Here is a 22772-nt window from a genome sequence, read left to right as displayed (position 1 = left end):
GTTTGATGGATGGTTAGAAAATAGTGGTGACCACACACTGCAATTTCAAGCCAATTTAGGCCACCTTAAATTTACATCAGTTTCAATTGGAAATAGACTGACTCCATTCTGAATTGCAATTAAAGCAACATTTTACTTCGGGAGAACATTTGTAATTTTTGGATTGCATATCCACACCTGGGTTCTTTTAACTGTTTTATAATATTACAGGTTTGGTAAAGAATGCATCACAATGTTGTCATTTGTGCTGAATTACATAGGTTTATTAAGTGTTTCGGTAACACTTTACTTGAATGGGTGTTCATAAGACTGACATAACATTGTCATAACCATGACATGACACCTGTCTTAAACATTAATGAATACTTATGACGGTTGTCGTTAAGTGTCATTCGGTAAGCTATGTCACTTTTGATGCAAAGGTGACATTGTTTGAGATGTCCTTGTTATGACAACCTGACATAAACCAAGACAACACAACCTGTCATAAACATGTCATAGCAGACATCCATATATGACGGTTTAATGTCGCGCTAAGATATCACGCTAAACGTTTTTTTTAAGTTTGACAGTTAGGTCTGCTATGACATGTTTATAACAGGTTTTGTTGTCTTGGTTTATGTCAAGTTGTCATAACAAGGACATCTCAAACAATGTCACCTTTGCATCAAAAGTGACATAACTCACAGATTGACACTTAACGACAACCGTCATAAGTATTCATTAATGTTTATGACAGGTGTCATGTCATGGTTCTGACAATGTTATGTCAGTCTTATGAACACCCATTCAAGTAAAGTGTTACCAGTGTTTCTATAAATTGTTCAAATGAACAGGCAGGTTAAAACACAGGTGAAAGCAATTCTGTAAAATGTATTTCATGCTTGGAAAGATATATTAAACAATACAGTCTGTGCTGCACTCAACAATATTTGCTGGACGAGAAGTTTAGTCATTATTTATTGAGAGTTTAATAGCCTACCTTTCCCCCACTTAGAAAGTCTTACGTGAAATAACTAAAAATGTTTACTTCGTCTGAAAATGTTGTGTTTATGTAAGGTGATTGTGAATATATGTTTTAAAGGCCCTTTAGTAATCGCCACAGGGGATATATGAAATATGGAAAAATGTGTTCCCCTCAATGTAATGTCATCAAAGGCCTCCAAAAGCTGCAATAAAATATATATGTGAAATATAAACCAGTATGTTACTGCTGCTGATAAAAAAACATTTGGTTTGGTGTTTTTAATGTTATAATATAACAGTTTATTTTGTGGGCTTCATATGGGATACTCTACTCCCTGCATCCAAAATTAATATTGAACATAAATCTTGTACTACTAAATTCCTCAGTTTGGGGAAACTGGGCTGATGGGATAAACATAACACGTAAATTATCTTATTTACAAGTCATTTCACTTTTTGTAGTGAGTATTTATTGCTTGATTGTTACGACGGACCATTAAAAAAATGTGTTACTGCTGATTGTCAGGACAGGTGATTATGTTTTTGTACAAGGTAGGACATTTCCCCCGTAATTGTTGCGAGTTCATGTTCAATAATGAGGGTGTAACTTCCTTTGATGTTTCTATCTTTGATTTAAAATGTTGATGTCTCCTGGAAAAAGTCCCTAAACATCTTCACACTTGTCTTATTCAGTTCCCAAAGTCCCATAAACATGTTTTGTCAGTGGTCAGAGGTCAGGATGCAGCTCATGTTCAGCACATAAAGGCTACATCAGTGTAATATAATCGTGTTTAATTCAATATGACATTCTTAAATTGTGCTAATTATCTCTCAGAGTACTTGTCACCTTCTTCACCGCCTATTTATATGATTCTTTGTCCACAGCTGATTTTTATTTTGAAACATAACTGCTCCAGCATGATAACAACCGTCTCATCCACCCATTTGTAATTACCCTCTGTGTTTATTCAAAGAAAAACCACACTGTACAATGTAGTTATGACCCAGCGACTGCTACAAGTGTGTCTGATGATATCTGTACTTGTCTTCCTTGCTGTCAACAGGCACGGTTGGCATCATCTGAGTAATCACGCTTATTCAGGGCTATGAGAGAAGAGTGCCAAAAGCTGTTCTCAAGAGAACATACCTCCATCTTGGATATCAAACATTTGGCAGTGGACCCAGTGCGAGTAATCCAATCAGCAATCAGCATTACAAGGATAAAAGCTGACCCCACTAGTTGCATTGCTAATCTCTAAAATAAAACCTGGTTATCCTAACTTTCTTGGCGGACAAAAACAATTCCTGATTATTTCAAGATTTTACAAATAGTTGACCTGAAATTGAAAGATCCTTGTTTTGAAGATGTTGAAAATCAAAATAAATCCATAATGAATTTTCCAAGAAATATGTTCAGACACATTTGTGTTCAACTGCTGAGGTGGGGAGACAGTGAAGATGGAAACGAAACAGTCTTTATGTGCTATACTAAAGTGCTCCAGGGATTCCCTGTCTTCAGAATAAAGCGTGGAGATATTAAACACCCCTGTCTGACAGACATGTGCATGTGCACTCTTACAGCTTTGGGCAGATGCTTTAGCACCTTTTGTATCGCATTGGCCTCCCTGAGGCTGTTTCCATCGCTTCCCTCCAGCTAATGTTTTGTCATCTGAAGTTGTGATATTATGTGAATTAGCCTGTGGTGGAGATTGCCTTGTGGTAGCAATTCATCACCTGTTTGGCAGAGGTGACTGTATGAGAGACTGAATGAGTGGTTACCGGAATGACGTGCGGAGCGGGCATCTGGTGTAGTGGGTTAATTGAGGGCGATTAAGGTGATTAATAGCTTTATTTGAAGTCAAAACACAAGACAGACTAGCTTGTGTTACAGAGCAAATATTTAGAAGAACATATCCATCAGTGGCATGAGCACAGAGTGGCTGCAGAAGGAAGAAGACAGGTGTGTGAGTGTGTGTAGAACCAGGAATATTTTGTTTCTCTGCTTAGTGGCATTATGAAAAAAGCTGTAGTACGTGTATATTTTGTGTGTGTTGGGTTAGTGAATTAGTTGTATGTGTGTAGAAGGAAATAGAGACATAGACTTGTTTGTGATCATTCAGGGGGAAAGACTAATATTTACATGGAGCTGGCTGATTCAAAAGAGCTTCTGTTTCCACACTGTTTCCTTTCTATTATTGTCTTACAGAGAAACTGTCTGTGCTATGTGTGTGTGTGTGTGTGTGTGTGTGTGTGTGTGTGTGTGTGTGTGTGTGTGTGTGTGTGTGTGTGTGTGTGTGTGTGTGTGTGTGTGTGTGTGTGTGTGTGTGTGTGTGTGTGTGTGTGTGTGGGTGAGAAGTAGAGGTTGCTGGTGTCGGCTGCAACCAGATCTCTGTGTCTGGCTGGTGAAGAGTGACACTCAGCAGGATAAATTGGCAGGATGGACTTCTACTGGTCAAATCACTGAAAAGAAACCATAAAGTATAAATAAAAGGGAAGTTCAAAGGTGAGAAAATGTGTTTTTATGTTTATGTGTTTCTATGCAAATTTAATTTTATCTGTATTCACGCTAAGTAATTTACAATCATTGCCCTGAGCAATGTATCCATCACATGTTTCTAGAGGCTCATGGTGTCACCATGAAAACATGTGGCTATCCCAGTTGTCAAGACCTCAAAAATATAAAATATAAAATAATATTAGAAGAGGAAAAAGAGGTACAACATTCTCGAGTTTGTAATTTTTGCTTTCTCAAAATATTCTAGTTGTCTATTTATCTTCATACCGTTGACTAATTAATTATTCAACTCATCTTATGATTACTGATAATTTCAGAAATATATGAGCAGGTTGAAGGCCCTGAACTTTTCCCATCTCTGTAATCAAAGCATCAATACACAAGTAGGCATGAATAAAAGTAATACAACACTGGCACGTCTGCTGTTATGGGTATACATGTGATCAGTTCAACATGAGGCCCATTATAAGACATAATGTGGCTGGAATGAGGCCCTCTGCACATAAACAGCGTCTACTGTTGTTCCGCAGCTCACTCATTCTGCCAGCCAGCACTTTGTTTTATGAGACATTACCATATTAAAGAGACACACATTAGCACCTGCACACACAAAGACACACACCCTCACTCACACTCTCTGGCACATTATAACAGTAGAGCAGTAAAAGGATGGACTGTCGAGACATTGCCAGGTGAAAAGTGTGATGATGGGTTGTTGGCAGCGGCTGCTGGATGAGGACCAGCACTCCATGTAAAGCCATGTAAGCCCCCCAGGTGTGTGTATACTGTTAGCGTGTGTGTGTGTGTGTGTGTGTGTGTGTGTGTGTGTGTGTGTGTGTGTGTGTGTGTGTGTGTGTGTGTGTGTGTGTGTGTGTGTGTGTGTGTGTGTGTGTGTGTGTGTGTGTGTGTGTGTGTGTGTGTGTGAGAAGCTATATATTGGACATGCTCTCCATCTCTTTGCTGGAAAGTCCCAGTCAGCAGTCTGGGTGCCCTGGAAGAGCACAGGGGAACACTTAACCAACACTTAACCATAGACACACAAACGCATAGATGTTGTCGCCACACGTTACACAACTACACAGCAAATGGAAGCTAAACTAGTTTCCTGCTTAAGTTTATGTTTAATGGATTTGGATGTTGATGAGACAGTTTGTCATTTCTTTGCAGTTGAGCCAGCATATTGAAAGCCAGGAGTTGTGAGGAAAGGGCTGCTGCATCAATCTGGAAGGGCGTGTGAAGACGATAGAAGTGGAGCAATGACCCGCCTACATGTTGATTCATAGACCAGCAGAGCTTTCTATCAATCAACCTGCACACTCTCATGGATCTGGGGTGCAAACACACTACAGTGTTTCAGAAAATCACTCTAAAGAAAAACGACAAGCAAACAACATTTCAAGAGGAAAAAAGCTCAAGACAATAAAGAAAAACACAACATGTATATTTATCATATTTTCATTTCATTGACACACAGCAGAGCTTATGACTCACTCAAATGTCACGAGAGCCAAACTGTTTAACTCTTTTAATTTATTTGTGTTGAATGCTCCAGAGAGAACTTGAGCATCTCTCTCCTAGCAAGTATAGCATGTTTCATCATTATTGATATAGCATTACCTTGACAATGTAAAAACATTTGAAAAAAATACAACCCTTAAAGTTTGCTTTAGGGGCTGTCAGCAAAAACAAATTGGAATCCTCTTCTTGACTGTGCTCTGTTTCAATATGATGGACAAGCTCGATTTCGATAGGCTGGTACACGACTGACCTGCATTGTGAGGGCTCTAAACACAACAGTTTTAATGAGCTGTCTGTCTGGGAGTCCATTTGGATTTAATAAGCTCATTAATCTCTATCTGCTCTCCTCCAGGCACGACCAAATCAAAAGCAATGTGGTTCCCATCTTTCACCTTACAAGCAAACTCCTATTGAACAATGATTGAATTGAAGTCCAGCGAAGAAACTGTTTACTGCTGTATGTTCATGCCTCATTCAGCCTCAAGGTTTTTAGTTTGAAATCTTTTAGAGACAGGTAATGTCTGAATGGTGGGATATGAAAGATAGGATAATAGAGATTGAGGCTGATGCAGAGAGATGAAGGGGAGTAGAAAATGGAGAAGATGAGAGGAATTACATCAGAGTTATTGTCAGCTTTTCTGGCTGATGTAATGGCTGAAAACTGGAGGTGATGACACCTTACCTTAACGTCTTTCGGTGGTTGTATGATGGGAAATCAGCCGGTAAGCAACAAACGACGATTAGTCAAACAGTGTCTGACAGCACCCGTCACTCAAGTATCTCAACATAAGCCATTGGAAAAAAATCTCCTGCCACAATGTATCTCATACTGGAGCAGATTAAATATTCCAAACACTGAAGACTCGATGAGGCAAGCATGTGAAAAGCTTTTCCATCAGGAATTGACATATCCCTTAACTCTTTTGATTTAACATTTCATGCTTCATCTCTCAATCCACTTTCAACAAACTTTTAGCATCTATCGCGATTTCTCCAGTGGTGGTAAATACTTGTCAAATATATATCTCCATGGCAGAGAGAACCAGATCTTTCTTTGTCACAGACTTACAATAAAGACAGGGTTTTGTTCTTAATTTTCACAGTTGCATGGTCAATACAAACCCAGAACATCCATGTGTACAGATTGACTTGAAAAAGGCTTTATGATGTATATTTCTTTAAACACAACAACATAAATATTGTTTGGAATTAGTTGCTCCACTTTGCAGCTTTACTCAATCAATGTTAAAGACACTGTGTTTAGGTACGGACAATAAGAAGTACTAAACAGGCCATATTTGGTGAGTGGGACCTATTCTTGTTTATTTACATGCATGTATAAGCATGTGGCCAACGTAGCACACATTCCTGCCGATATTTTCACATCAATCCAATGATTGACAGTTTAGTGGTGAAAGAAACAATCCGATGCATCTGAAGAATTCTACTGCCAAAGTGACGTATACGTTACAAAACATTTTTAAAAAAGGCCTACACTAATGTTTTGAGAAGAAGGAAATCCATCCAATTAACATTATTAGGCCTTTAAAACTTTAAATGACTTTGCTCATAATACCTCTCCAAATGGTAGCTTTGAAACATCTGAAAAGTAAAAGCTGACAGTGAAGAAGCACATTTATAAGCGAATGCCACTTGAAAAAAGTGTTGAGATTAAATTAAAATGTTGTAGTTCAGTGAAATATCTCTAACATCATGGTCTCAGGTGTCAAGCCTCTCCCAGTTACTAGCAAATGCTGAACCACAGCAGCAACCCGAGCCCTCTTTTGTCGCTTGGGGTAAAGTGGTAGCCGTTGACAGATTTGACAGCTAGCTGGACTGTCAACAGGAGAGGGAAAAGGCTGGAGCTGCAATTTGGTTCCACATTTTTTTACCTTAAAAATGTTACAAGCACATGTGTGTGGGGATAATTCAAGAAGAGATCATATTTTCACATTTAGCACGCCTAACAATTTATAAAGCAGAGATTGTCTCGAGATTCTCAGTAAAGTTGCAGTGAAAGGATTTTCTTTCATAATAAGGTATCTTTTGTGATTTGTGTCATTGGCATCTCATGTTTCTGATACATTTGAAACTTCCTTCAGTGTATTGAGGTTGCCAGGTAATGTCACTTTGACTCTTGTATGAGTCACTTTTCTTGCAAAAGGTAGCACGAAGGAACATAATCTCCTCCGTGACCTTAGCCATCATCACACCTTATTATATCCTTACTCATACACATCAGTGATGGCCAACTACACTTTGAACCTTAAACTCACTGCCAAGTTATGTACTGCCAGTTTCAGGTTTCCTAATTGATGGCTTGACGTATTTATCCTCGCTGCATGTCATGGCTGGTTTGGAGTCTTTCACTGAATCCATGGTTGGAGTGATTAAGTGGCCCTCTTCCCTTTCAGTGTCTCAGATCAATGCCACATGAAAATCTCACATATCTTAACAGCCGGCTTTCCGAGACTTTTACAGAACTGTTTTTTTTTTGGGATTGAACGAGAAAAACTGTGGTGGATTATGAATAGATATGTATGTGTCTAATGGGAAAATGAGCCCTGACACATACTGAGCACACAGAGAACAATGTCAAATTTCAACATTAATGAAATCAAATATTATTGTGGAACTAAAAGCATTTTCACACTACAGCGATGCTTTCTTTTGAGATCTTATTTCCGCTGACCTGATCCTCTTTCACTTGAGGGGAATGAATGACTGCCAAGCCGTGACAAAGCCAGATCTTTTTCCCAAACAAAGTGGCCACTTTGGCAAGGAATTTGACATGAGTGATAACCTCATTGCTTTCTCCCAACAATCTTCCTATTCAGGAGATCTGAGCCGTGGACACTTGGGTTTGTGTTATTACCCTCACAGCTACAGAGGGTTAATGATGCAAAGCATTGAGGCAGTAAATATCACAAAGGGGGAGTGGGCACTGCTAATCTGAAGGTTAGAGGATGCAATTTTGAAACAACAGGGTAACATTTTACATCATAAAGAATTGACCTAATCTGATTCATACTAGTTATTTTATAATATAAATAGAGAATAAAGTTGTTATACATTCATACTTTCTATTCTTGAGATGCAAAAAAGAACACCAAATCCGCTAATTCAAAATCTTGCTTCACAGCAAATGTTAAGTTATAACAGATTTAGAGCACAAATTTGGTTGCACCAGCAACAATAGCTAATAAACCACGAGTTAGCGGCTTTCCTTAATTGGCGTTGCATCTTTAAACTCAAGAAAAGTACTTGCTGGTAGAGAGGACCAAGTTGCTTATATTAGTTATCCTTACAGCCAATATTTTGCCAACGCTGGTATAACTTAGTTGCATTTATTTATACCTGCAAGTTCACACAATGTGTTTTGGGGATTATGGAGCTTATTCATGAACTTGTAGGGAATACACTTTTGCAATTTAGAGTTCTAGACTTCTATATTTTCTTCGATTACAGAGTGACAGAAAGAGTGTATATACCTGTAAATGTCTAAGATATGTGTGTTTGAGTGCATGCTTGCATAAAGCTATCCCAGCAAATATACCAAACCAGTAACAACACACACACACACACACACACACACACACACACACACACACACACACACACACACACACACACACACACACACACACACACCAGAAGCCAAATCTGGTCTGAAATACAAACAGAGGAGTTGTTTTGATTTTTGTAATGCACAAATGTGTACTAAATTTGTGCATGTATGCAACCCTGCATGTGTTATGAACTCTTGGCGATGTTATCGTAACCAGAAGGGCCTAGCTAATACTGAGCTGCTCAAATTACTGAGGCAGGGGATAAGTGAGGCATCGGGGCAAAGAGCGAAAACACAATTCCTTCAGCAAATCGATGGGCTGTGAGTCAGGTTGCGCAAACAATTTCTCCCGTTCATAAAAAACATGTTTCATTTTGTATATCCATGCACACTGCCTCTCTCTCACACTCAAACCCAAAACTTTCCTGTCTTGCCACCACTTACCAAGCTAACGATGAACTAATCACTTTCTTGTGCTAGCAGGCAAGACAGAGAAAACCCATCAGCCTGACAAACTCACTTCAGGCACATTGTTGCTAATGAAGACAAGCTGCTGCGGTCAGAAGGCAAATATGAGGGAAACATTTATAATGAGACCCTTGAAGGTGTTCCTGGACACGCCTTAGTTTTTAGGTCACAGTGCTTCGTGGATATGGGTTTATATTTTCGCCCTGACCAGGTGAGGGGAGCAAATGGGCATTTGAAGCGGCACAGTTTAAGTTAATTTGAACTACATTCATAATTATTCCTTGGCTGTGTAGCAAGCAATTATAACGTTGGAGCAGTAGCTACACAGCTAACCACAATATCATTAAACTAGCTATGTAACCTAAACTTTATAAACAATGGTGGCAGTGATGGGGCTTCCCCTTATTTATTCCAGTCCTTTTGTTTTATAATCCTTTTACTGATCAGATTGGAGATATCAAATAATCTGATTGGCACATTGACATTATAACACCCCGCTAACAATTACCTTATCACTTGTTGATGCTGGCAGGCAAGCAAAGTGTAATTAATTTGCATGCAAAAAATCATTATCCTTGCATAAAATGTTCCATAACACACTCGGGAGAGAGGCACCAATAGAATTGCTTCAGAGCTTCTGCTGATAAGTGTAAGAAAAGAGGGTTATTATTCTACGCTTTATCCCTTCCACTATGTATTTGATGCCAAAACCATATATTTTTCATTTTCTATAGGGAACCGCAACAAATATTCTTTCGCTTTTGTTGCTATACATGATTAGACAACTGAGAGAAAATAGTGAATAAAAAGCCTCACAGCCATGTAACATTTCAGGAATTGATTGTTCACGGCTAAAAAGGGTGAACATTTTTAGATTTTTCTGACTACATTGTGGTACAACCATCTGCAGTAAGGTCTATCTTAATCTATACTGCAGTCTGTGCTACGTAAGAAAGTCTCCTTCAGTGAGACAAAACAGGAGATTACAGACAAGAACGATGGGGACACAGAGCTGCCATCTGATGGGAAGACAACTTTCCCACGACCACGATGTCTCCAGGGAGCCCCAGACACCTTCAACACTATCAAAACAAACTGCAAAGCAAAATTGTGTATGTGTGTTTGAACATGTATCAGTACAAGGGGTTCTGCTATCACCTGTTCTTTCCACTGTGAGGTGAATAGGAAAGTCACACAGTAGGAGAGTGTGTATGTTATTGTGTGTGTTTTCATGTGTGTGGCTCTTCATATTCATAAAGGTTCCCTTTTACTCCAAATATTGAGTTGTTTAAAAGAGCAGAGGATGAAACTCCATAATCAGATAAGTAAACACCCAAAGTCCCTCTGCTGGGGTCCAAAAAGAAAAATCTGATAAAAAGCTGAGATAAATTATTATCACTGTACGTGAGGAGACAAAGGGCTGGGTGGGATTGTGTCTGCTGTTAGATTAGTGTTCAGGTTGACTGGCAGCCACAGACAGAGCAGACAAGGGGGTCCAGAGCCAAACCACAAACCCACTTTCTCACGGTCTTCGAGATCACAGTGCAGCATAATGTGCTCTCAAACTCATGCTTTAAATCTTTATTGTCAGATGAAAAACTTAAGCTTTGAATCAAGACTTTAGTATGTTCATGACAAGTGTTGTTTTTAATAAATTAAGTTGGCAACCATTCACAAATTGTAGGAATGGGGTTGGTGGGCAAAAGGCTCAGGTTTCTGGGGGTGAAGGTTTGCATCCTGTATGTGTTTAAGATGAGGCAATTACATTAAGGTTTAGCAATGAATATAGTTTGGGGAAGATTTAATATAGCAAAGCTTTCTTACTTCAAAGCACTGCTATTTCCATTCTTAATAACGCTACAAACATTTTGAAAACAACCTAGATAGGCCCCACATTTGGACAAGCATGTTAACGGTCAGCGCCTCACCAGGCACAATTAATAATATTTATTACTAATTCAAATCAAAGTGAGTAAATACACTCAACTGTCTTCATTACATGTTTAAATATGCTCAAATAAAAAACATAGAAATATTTGCTACTGGGCAATACATGAAGAAAACTGTTTTGTAACATACAGCCCCTCCAATTTTTTCTTAAATCTTTATCTCTACATGTATGGCAGCCATTCCAGTGTCTGTTGAATCCCAACACAAAGAAAAATTGTCAGTAGTTTATAGAATACAATAAAAAAAACACAAACAACATTTAACTCAAAAGACGTACCTATAAAAAATAAAACAAGAGAAACTGACAATGCTGAAGTGGTCTCTTAATTTTTTCCGGGGCTGTAGATACTGTATGTGGCGCTTATGGCGCTAATTTTGAAGGTTACGATACCCCCCATCATTTGCCTATCACTGGTTATACTGGTGCATTTTAAATGAAGCAGCTCTTTAAAATTCCTTCCTTGACTACGTTTGTGCAACAGAAAATCAATTTACATTTTTATTAAGTGGTACTTGATTGAAAATGGTACAGCTTTCTTTGATTCTCAGTCACAGTCCCTTAAAGCAAAGGTCAGCAGCTACCAGAATAATCAAAGGAAATACTACAGAGGGATACTAAGCAAACATTTCCACCTCTTGGAAAAATATCAGTGGCTTTCATTAGCCATCATGTTGGAGTGGATAGGGTGACGGGTATAAGTGTGCACATTTTGTTTTATGTTAAATTCATGGTGTGGAAAATGGCTGAATAATACATGACTTAGTGCTTTAATTAGCAGGCAACAGAGGGCACTTGGTAATTAAAACAAAGGCATGTTAGGAAAGGTCAGAGGCTGGTGCTGGTGCATATCTTAAAAGAAAGCAAAGGATATTTCATTGGTACATGTATGTAGAGGCTCTAATACTCTTACTGATTTGTCATTCTTTGCATATTTCTGAATAGATCTTCCTACGTTTTGTAGTGAGATTTGTGAATAATTGCTTTGATAGTGGGATGGGATCAAATAATATTTCTAGAATATTTTCTCATTACAGTTCCCTTCGCTCTTTAGTTATATTTTCATCTTCATAGTGAAAACATATTCAAACCCACTTCCCATTTCAAGTAATGCCATTGTATTTACCTGAAATACATTAGCGAAAGAGACACCACTGGTAATGTGGTAAATGTCTTCATCAATAATTTGAGCACTTTTATTAACAGCAAATAAATCAAACACATAGGTGTAAGTTATGGAATACTACAAGTTCAACAGGGCCAGGTTTTTTTTTTGACCAAAATATCCAGTTGGAGATAAAAAAGGTAACACAAAGGTGTCAAAGATGGACAGGAGTACATTTCAAAATTACTAGGCATTTGACGCCATTTGAAAAAAAATCCCTGAATGTGTTGCGTGAAATAAAGTGGTCTTAAGAATTACTTGAATAGAGCAATAAGCAGCGTTTTGCCAGCATAAATAGCATGTATGCATGCTCACTTTTTACTTACGGCCATACATACCTGGACACACCTGATCTTGTCCAATCTGTGAATCTCAGCAGGGTCACACCGGGCAAGTACTTCGATGGGAGACCACCTGGGAATCCAATTCGATATGGGGACAATTTATAATAGTGTTTATATTGTGGGTTTTATAGCACTGTTTGTGTTCTATATTGAGTGTGAGTGACAAAAGTAAAGAAAAATGACTTGGTGGTCAAACTCACGACAACAAAACAAGTCGCATGTCACTTCACAAAACTCAAGACAGTATACAGGATAATACTTTCACAACACTTCCCCTCAAACAAGATGGTCATTACGATTTTCTCAGCCACATTATAACCAAACAAAATTCTCCCTTACTGCCAACACTCAGGAGATGATGGAATCTCCTCATTTCTGTATGTATACATGTCTGAAAGGGAGAATGAGAAATAATTAGTGGAAAGTTTGTCTCATTGGATAAACACACATCATGTGCAGTACCTTTCCTGGCATGTGGTTGACACTTAATTTTGGACAAACTCACAAACTGGCCTTTGACTGCTCCTAGCCTAAGGTACTCTAAAGCTGCCTTGATGATAACTTGGTCTGACACTGTGACAGGAGCCGGGGAACAAAGCTCAACACCGCAAGCACTCCCATCTTCCCGTAATATATATTGCTCACTCCTCCTCACACAGGTACAGAAGCACCACAGGGGACATGTCACCCACCCACATAGAAATTACAAAATCTTCCTCTCAAGTCCCTCCAGCTATTGCCGTTATTACTTGTTTCAATTATATCTTTCACATATCGCTTGATTTAGGTTATGAGATGGATACCAAAAGCTGAATGTCTCAACCTTTATTAAAGTGTCTGTAACTGTGAGAAGAAGTAAATACACAAAACCACACAAAGATAAGAAAGAAAGATCGTAAGAAAGTATTTACTTTCAAAATCTGAAGGGATGGTGTAATTGAAGAAAGGCTGCAGGAGGAGAATAAGGGGAAAACCAAATGAAAGGGAAATTAAATGTGAGGAGACGTGGTAAAAGTCATGCATGCAGTGCAGGATTGTAACTGTAGCCTTGAAAGTGTATCAGCGCAACCAACAGCAACCACTCAACCATAAGTACTATTTACAAGATGTGAAAGTACTGTTATTTATTTGTGATCCGTGACACCGCTGAGAGCAGAGGAAGTCAAGTGTAGTCCAAGACAATGTGAAGAAATGCCACTCTACTTGTTTACACACACTGCATGGTCACAAGGTCACTGGTCATCTCGGGAAGCGTAGTACTTTCTTAAAAGTTTGTTTCTTATAAGTGTGAAATGCTCACAGCTGTTAGGCCTGTACATACACATGAATGCACTTGAACAGGCTTGTGCACATGCAGGAAAATGCATGCATATAATAATATTCTGACAGTTCTCTCAGACTGCAAAGCTCTGAGAGACTATATCTAGAGATGCCGTCGTTCTGGTCACAAATTTAGGAAAATGTTTGTTTTCTTATATAAACTCTTCATCCAACACTAATTATATTCTCTTTATACAGTACCAAGTAGAGTTACATTTTTTAAATTAACACCTACATAAATTAAAGGAAAATGGTCTTTTGTATTGTTTTTTTCATGTTTTTCCTACATATTACGGTTTTTTCCAAATATATATCTTTTCAATCACTTTCATGTATCTTAATATTATTAACAATTAAAATAAAACTCCATATACAAGTACCAAAAGCAAAATACTCAATAGTATATTTCAGAATATGTGTACACTGGAATACAAATATTGATGCATTCTGTACTTTTTGAAAAGTAAAGTTGCAGCTGATAGCTGTAATCTTAATACAGTATACTGTTGAGTAGCTTCAATAAACTCACATTACATATTGGTTGGATAGCTATTTTTTTTTATTGTTTATCTGAATCTATGAAGTAACTAAGCTACCGGAATGAATGTGTTGGAGAATAATGATACCATAAAATGAATTACTACTAAGTCAACAATGAGCAAATCTGAGCGCGCTGCTCCACCGCGTGGTAGCGACAGTTTACTGCAGCACGTGGCTCTGTTTACAGTTGCTAGGTAACGAAATCAAGTCCAAACTCCTTCACGTCGTTTTGCAGCACTCGGTATCTGTGGCCTTTTTTGTACATTTAAAACAATGGCAGGAAAGGAGAAACTGGATTTGGTCCATCAAAACTCAATTCACGTTGAGACGATCCGGAAAGAGCAAAGATACCAGAAACTCCACACGGAGTTCAGCATCAACCCACACAGGAAATGTAAGTTAACAAAAAGTTAAGTATATCAACTTCAATAGTTGTCCTTTCCTTTCTCCAATGCTACTTGTGATCTATGAAATATGGATATTAACAAATAGTTAAATGACAACTTCCTTATTGGAAAAAAAATGAGAAATGACAAAGTGTCAATAAAATAGTTATACTATTACTCACTGAGCATAAATGTATTGGTCACTTATTTGATACCATTATGATTGTTGTCAATGTATCTCTTGTTGATTATAAAATAAGTATGAAGCCTATATATTGCAAGGGAGATTGACTTTGTCTCACGATTACTACATTTTAGTACATGTCCTCCCAGACAGACCCATGTCCAGGAAACCAACAGAAGTGATTGCAGAGAACTGTAAGTCTTCATGGATTACCTCAAAACTAAAGAAAAATTAAATGTTTTTCTGGAAAAACAATACCATGTTCTTCCAAACAAGATTACGTAGTTATGGACTCAATCACTGTGAGAACATCTGCCTACTGATTATGTTTATTTTCTCAAGCGGACTTCATCGACGCCTTCCATAAGGCCCACCTAGAACCCACCAAGAAGTATGCAATGCCACTGACGGCGAGTCATGAAATAGGGTGGATATCGGCTCCACTGGTGAGTGAAAACAAGGCTTTGACAATTTATAATCATTATTAACCAAACTGCAGGACATCACGGTGGCGTTATGAGCAGAGAGCCTGCACTCTTGAATTAACAATCATTTATTATATGATCAAACGATAAAAGAAACCACAAAAAAAAAGCCATCTGTTTCCAGGCCTTATGTAACACATTTAAATCTTTATCTCCAGATTTCAATCAAATTCTCATTCTGTCCATTATTTTTTCCCCAGATACCATCAACACGCAATGACAAGAGATTCAATTTTTGTAGGATCAGCACAGACGTCACCATACACCAGGAAAAGACCCTGCGTGCATCAACTTAGACCAAGACAAAAATAATGAAAATCTCCTACAATAAGCAACCTATGTTTCAATTTATTTGTTTACATACAGGTACTAGAGGCTGCATGGTGAATTTTAATGTTAGCAAGCAAACAAAACTCATTTGCAGGGAAAACATTTGCACAGGTCTATATGAAACACCCTTGCCCATCACATACTAATCATTATAATGAACAGTAAAGGGCAAAACGAACAGGCGCTCAATATATAAAATGTCATGTCACATGAAAGAATCAATGAGTCAAGAAGCTGAGTTAGAAAAAAATAAAACAGAACACAACAAACTCTGAAGAGAGCACGCACTCTGTAGGTTATACAGCATCAAGGCGGGTGTACACATTGCTATCATTTTTTAACTCTATGTAGTCCACTCTTGGGTTTACCATTCGACAGCAATGTCCTTCAAATAGCTGCCCTAGCAATATGGCAGGAGGTCTCTGTCTCTGTGTGGGTTGAAGGGTCCTCCATATCAATCCAGACATATTTAACGAAAGACATGTAATACTAAAAGTTTAGAATTCAAGTTCACGTTCTCCTAAAAGTCTAATGATGTATATGGAGGGCAGATTGGGGTGCAGGTGAGGGGGATTCTGCCTAGAAACAAGGTCCAAGTCCAGCCTATTGACCCGCCTCAGTCAGTTTTTAAGAGCGAGACTTGATCTTCTTGCGTACATTTTTGCCTGGCCGTTTCTGAAATCAAATTGAACAACAGGTGAGCATCTCTACAGAATGAAGCACAGTTTGTCTAATTCTTTCTTTTGACAATTTGTCAGCATGTATTAAATCAGGCAGCAGTGTTTAACGTGTGTGTGACTCACATTTTGATTTCCTCCTTTGGCACCTTTCTTTCCCCCCTTGCCGCTCTTTGCATGAGCGACTTTCGCGCGGAAACTGGAAACATCGTTGTGGCTCTCCTTGGTGTTCCACTTCTTTCCCTTCTTTTTGCCTCCAAAGCCAAACCTCTGGTCCTTATATTTCCTCTTGGCATTGGGGCTGTAAAAGTAACAGTAAAACAATTAGCTTTTTGTGAAGAAGGGTTACAAAATATAATATAAATTTTCATGGTTGCAATATGGACACCTAGAATGTTACACCTTACCCCTTCTTGTTTGGAACTTTGTTTTGGCTCTGAGCAGGCTCTTTACCCTTCTTCTGGTCTCCCTCCAAGAAATCCAGTTTGTCGGTCATTCCTTGTTATTAACAAATAATTGAAATATTTGAATAATTATCAACACTCAGCAGCAGTTCCTCTTAAATCTAGTACACACTGAATTATTTTTATTTCTTATTTTTTTGTATGTGCAGTGTAACTTGTGCGAACAACACAACACTTGTAAATAAACTCACCTTTCTGGTATTTCTTCACAGCAGTCATCATAGCTTTCTTCTCTTTGTGTCTCTTTTGAATAACTTCTACTTGGACCTGGCACACAATCAAGATGTATGTTAATTCTCCACACCAAAAGAGGAAATGTGCCCTCTATTAGCCTCTGATGCAGAAATGATGCCAGGCTAGCAGACAACCAGTGTATAAGTCAACCCTTACACGGACACATAAACAAAAGGTACTCCAAAAGTATAAAAAAGGGAAATAATAACATTAAAAAACATTCACAAACCTTTTTGCCAAACTTCCTTTGCTCTCGCAATTTCTTGGCCTTCTCTGACTTCTCGAGTATCAACTGCTTTGAGATAAGCTTTTTCCTGATCTGGACAAAGGAACATAAAAACAAAATGAAATTAATCATGAGCTTTCAAGTGGTTTCTGTTGCTTTGACTACATTTGTCAGAAAACGGCACCTTCATTCCAGTCTAGCATTGAAGAACTAGCTCACCTTCTGCATTTGCTGATCAGACTTGGCCATCTCTGCGAAGTAATCATCAGGTCTCTTGGTTGGTATGCCGTGTTTGCTCAGGAGAGGCAACGCATCTAGAACTGTAGCTTGAGCTTGACGGTAGCTGTAAATTAACAAACACAAATGTATCATGAATGGGTTAAAAATACAACATCCCTGGCAGTCAACAATAGAACTAGAGTGAACACATGAATTAAAAGTCTAAACAGTCACTCAAATACAACAAACCATTTAAGAGTCTCAAACTTTCAACATACATTGCATCACGTTAAGATCACTTACAAAAACATCTCTCTCTGGAAATCATCATCTGCATTGACATCTCCATTTTTCACATTTGGAGTTTTCCCTTCTGCTTTGTAAATAATGTCTTCAGCTGGCAGATTGGTCATATCCAACCTCTCCGACCAGGGAAGGTCTTTACGGAAGTCAGCGAGGCATTGTTTCAAACCCTCCTGCATTACAACATACACACAGGACAGTGTATCAGCAAATGTACAAGTATGTTAAGTAACATTGTTTAATGTTTTTATACAAGCTGGTGTTTTCTTATATTTTCACAAGAGCATCACTAAAATGTGTGAAATTATTTTTTCTTTATTTAGTTTCATACCTTACCATACGCCAAAGCTGAACAAAAATGCAAACATTTAAGATGCATTGTAATGATTCCACTCACCAAATTGTTGACAAGCTTTTTGGGTTCATCCACCAAAACGTTCATCCCTGGTTTCAACAACCCCTTTGCGAAAGCTTCTTGAAGCTAAAGAAAACCAAAACAAATATGTTTGTTAGGAATAATATATACGTTTTTTTGTCTCACAAAATATACTGTTGTGCATTCAAACTGATTTATATTCTACATTACTGCAAATGTATGAACACATACACTTAACACACATATATTTAACAATAGCAACAGTGGAATAGAATAAGTCATGTTTCTTGTAAAATAGGTTTACATATACAATGAATTTGGGAAAGCAAGTACTGCATAAGTATACACACATAAAACATGAACATAAATAAAATAAAATATAAATATAAAACAAAATGAGCCAAAATAAACGTGTTTTTTAATGAAAGAGTTGGATAGAGGAATTTCCATATTTTTAAACAGGCAATGTGCAAAAGTTTACATTGATGTATACAGAGTGTGAACAATGCTCAAAGATCATGTATAGTATAGCGACCGGTATCGTCTCAACTGGAGACACGAGTCTGTGTCATTAGCATTCCGAAACAGTAAGTTAGTTGTACGTTGTTAGCATTAGCCCATGTTAGCATGTCAACAGTTCTTACCGCATTGTCTGATAATTCACTGTTCTCATCCTCAGACTCCTGCCCGAGCAGAGATTCCTCATCTTCAGACTCCATAGTGCTGCTATCGATAATCATTAAAAAAGCAGTAGGTGATCTAGTGGCCTTTAAACTTGAATAAAAATGCAGTAAACGAATAAAGATACTTCTCCTCACATGTACAGAGCGTTTCACGTGGGAAGGAAGTGACGTAAGGTAACGGCATTGAATGTTGCGCCAACATAGTCCGCCGGCGGAAACGTTTTTTTTAGATCGAAGGTTCCTACTTGGGGGGGGGGGGAATATATATATATATATATATATAATACACATCAATATTTTTCGTCAATGATACGATAATATGTCAAGAACGTTACCATCTTATTACCTTTATATGTATAAACCTTTGCCCATACACTAAATAAAATATATTTATGTTTTTATTTATTTTATCGAGGAGTAAAATGGACATATTTCATCAGTGCAAAATGGAGTTTCACAGATACGCATGTTAAATATAAATGAAAGAACATTACTTTACTTTGATCATGCAGGCTAATGTCTGAAGACTCCACCTGGCGGTGCTGTGGTGCTCTTTTGAAGACTGTGACAGATGTAACAGTCAAGGTATTGTATTTAGATAGCAATACAGTATATAGGCTACTTCACATCACAGGGATCCACAATGAAATTAAATTTTTTGGCCCCTCATGCAACACACAAAAAACAATAGGCTTTTACAGTAAGTTATCTTTACATGTTTGATTGTAGGCTACTAATGAAGCCTCATGAGTTTTACATGCCACCTTATCAAGAAAGAAACTATTGACATCAGTTTGTCAAAGCTCTGCCCCCGGGTCGATTACTGTCACTTTGACACTGCACGATAGAGAGAAATGTCTGCAGTGTTGGCCTGGTATCACTGTAAATACAAGACAAGAGAAGCCGATGACGGGTTCTACTCTGACTAATAGTCTTTCATGCATACATCTACCTTTATTCCTTTTATCACAGATACTGACCTTTACTTGTTTTCCTATATGATCTTTATGAATGCCATTGACCACTGAGAGATTGAACAGATTTCATGTGGTGCAAATTTATCTCATAATTTTGCTAAGATTCCCCAAATACGCAAAGACTCTCAGCACTAAATGTCCTAACTTGAAGTAAGTATAGTCCAATGCAGCTATAAATTATTTGACACCATAGCATGAGAAAGGAATCAGGTTTACTTACATGCTGCATAAAGGAGGTTTGTATTCATCTTTTGCAGTCACATAGCAGTAGTGTTCGGAGGGCCTGCAGTTAGAGCCAGTGTCTGCACATGCTGAATACTAATGCTGCTGGCCAATGACCATGAAAGTAACTTGATCTTACTCAAATTGTCACTTGAAAGAGATATTTTCAAGTGGTCATGCAAAGATCTCAATCTTAAGTGCTGTATTAAGAGCTACCAACCATGACAGTGTTGATTATATAATGGACATATTACCTTATTATTGATTGTGGGGGCTAGAACAGCATAACCAATATGTTCTGACATTTATCGTAATACATATCATGTGACACAAGACAAAAACATGCACAGCAGTGTAAAAATGTAACCCCCTGTCTAAGAGGTCATTGGAGTTATCTGTATTTGTTGTCTGTAAAGCCAGAGAACAGATATAAACAGGCCCTGGAGTGCAAAGAATCTGCAGGGCTTGATAACAAACCTACAGCAACCAATAATCAATAATGTAATACTTCTAAATATCAGTAGGAAGTCTGCTGCAGTTGGTGTCATTACAGTCAATTCTGATTTTGCCTTTTTCTTGTCATCTGTATTTTACCTGTCAGCAGTTCAATGAGAGACATTTATGTTGTTTTTTTAAACATACTGACCCTGTCAAAATGAGTGTTGAACTGACAAAAATGCAAGAAAAGTTTGCAATCTGGTCTGTAAATACTGGCTTGGGAATGCAAACTCCATTGAAATAGTTGACAATCACATAATTTCACACCACACCACACCATACATTATTATTTTTGAACACTTTTGTGCCTCCTGCTCTTAAATCTGCATCATTGACAGTTTGATTCATCCTCTCTTTTCGTGTTTTTTGATGTGTTTTTTTTCAGAAATGCAAAGCACCTTGACCTGAAGAGTGTGCAGCTGTTCATTTATTTTTAAAACTTCAACCTTGCAAATATCTTAAAGTATGCTTTTGATAGCCCTACAATTTGCATTTAACATTACAATGAGTTGCTTTCAATGAAATAAAACATTTAGGATTTAAATGAAGGCAGAAGATGTCTGCCTTTTTTATAGACATAATGTATAGGACTTGTTTGCTAAACTGCCAAACTGAAAATTATCCTACTAAGTTATGACATTTAGTTTGGTAATGAAAACATGAACATTTAATTAATCTTAATGCAATATGGAAACATCTCTCTACAGTGTAGACAGGAGACTAGAGACTTCTATGTTTGTAGCGTATCAGTTGTCACCAGTCTCTTTCAGTAGCTTATCCTCCTAGCCCTCAAAGCAGAAACTGAATGAACCCCACGAGAGTGACTTTCTTTCCATTCTGATGGAAATCAATATTTATGTTTTTGAATGAATTCCTCCATTCATTGCGTGTTCAGATCCCCACTCTGAGGCGTCTTCAAAAGGAAAAATACCATAATTTCCATTTCTGTCATCATAATCGCTTGAGCCAGACAGTAATGCAGTCCATTATATTCATATCTCTGTCACTCTTTACTTCAGAGCGACAGGCCACTTCCTCACAGATTAGAAATGAGTTGGATTCAATCTCTTCAAGGTCCTCTCTTGGTATTATTCTGACTGCTTGAGCTTGCTTGAGAAAATAAATAAAAATAGTCATAAATGTCTACCCCTAAGTTGAATAAGTGGTTTAGCTCCTGACACTTAATCAGCCTGAGGAGATTTAGTGATGTGTGTATAAACAATGGTCTGGATACATTACTGGGAACACTGTTTAAGGTCATTTTGTACCGGTATGTCTTGTCTTGAGTGGATGTTTATTCCCTCACTTTCCATCAAAACATCCCTGACATGACTGCTGAAGAGCTGGCCTATACCCATGCATCACTCTGTCACACTCCAGCCATGCTGCAGTCTTAGACCTGCCACAAACGGAGCTATCCAATGTCCACTTTCATTAGTGAGAGTCAAACCAGGGTTCTTACCAGTTGTTTGTGTAAGTTTATTAGTATCCGTGCAATATTATATTCCAGAATCCTATGATTGTTATATTTTGGCACCCTAACCAGGTCTTTGAACAAGATTATAGTTACCTTGGCTGTTCATTTTCTATCTTTTCCAAACCAACAGAATATAGAAAACATTCTCCTTGTTCTAAGGTTAGGAGGAAAAGGGTCTTCATGTTTCATTGCACATTGAGACATTGGGAGATTAGCAAGATATATAAAACGCTGACTTATAATGATTAATTGCCTCAAACAGTCAAGAAATGTTAAAAAGGGAAACATTTAGTAAAACCGGCATTCATCAACTGTTTCTTTTCTTTCCATGTATTTCTGCTACTGCCAAGTGATCAATAGTAAGGATTTACCAAAGATAGAAGAGGAAAAGTTGATGATCTTGTCATACTCTCCTTATCTCTCTGACATTAAACCAGCATTGCTCCATCAACAGCGACTGCTTCTCTTCACTCCATTTTTGCAGTGAAGGTATAAATGTGTTGCTGCTGTTGCAGTTTTGCTTTATACTCCTATATAGTTTGGCTTCTAAACGTTCCTTTGATAACTTCTGCAAACAGTCCATATACAGTCAGTAAAGTCCTTGAAAGAAATTGCTGAGGACAATTTTTTGCAAAATTCTGGACACGTCTCTAACACACATTTTGAGCAGGTAACTAAT

General features: G+C 37.9%; 2 protein-coding genes across 3 annotated transcripts; one reads left to right on the top strand and one right to left on the bottom strand.

Annotated features, from left to right (window-relative positions):
- The first annotated feature begins 14537 nt into the window (after positions 1-14537).
- Positions 14538-17272, top strand: cfap144 (cilia and flagella associated protein 144). 2 transcript variants are annotated; one of them, XM_063892091.1, is made up of 4 exons: positions 14538-14746; positions 15072-15116; positions 15265-15368; positions 15608-17272. In XM_063892091.1, the coding sequence occupies exons 1-4, from the start codon at positions 14626-14628 to the stop codon at positions 15701-15703; spliced, it is 366 nt and encodes a 121-aa protein (XP_063748161.1). In that variant the 5' UTR covers positions 14538-14625; the 3' UTR covers positions 15704-17272. The 2 variants fall into 2 exon arrangements, with proteins under 2 accessions (XP_063748161.1, XP_063748160.1); XM_063892090.1 differs by having other exon boundaries at positions 15057-15116; positions 15608-17259.
- Positions 15731-19112, bottom strand: ebna1bp2 (EBNA1 binding protein 2). Its single transcript, XM_063892089.1, has 9 exons — positions 18881-19112; positions 18258-18341; positions 17861-18033; positions 17558-17681; positions 17342-17431; positions 17070-17145; positions 16822-16912; positions 16541-16715; positions 15731-16412 (listed from the first exon to the last, which is right to left on the bottom strand). Exons 1-9 carry the CDS (start codon positions 18974-18976, stop codon positions 16365-16367), a joined length of 957 nt encoding a protein of 318 aa, XP_063748159.1. The 5' UTR covers positions 18977-19112; the 3' UTR covers positions 15731-16364.
- Between the last annotated feature and the right edge of the window lie 3660 nt (positions 19113-22772).

The sequence above is a fragment of the Eleginops maclovinus genome, chromosome 9 (genome assembly GCF_036324505.1).
Source record: "Eleginops maclovinus isolate JMC-PN-2008 ecotype Puerto Natales chromosome 9, JC_Emac_rtc_rv5, whole genome shotgun sequence".
NCBI lineage: Eukaryota > Metazoa > Chordata > Actinopteri > Perciformes > Eleginopidae > Eleginops > Eleginops maclovinus.
Note: the sequence above shows the minus strand (reverse complement) of the source record. Positions and strands in the feature narration are given on the sequence as shown.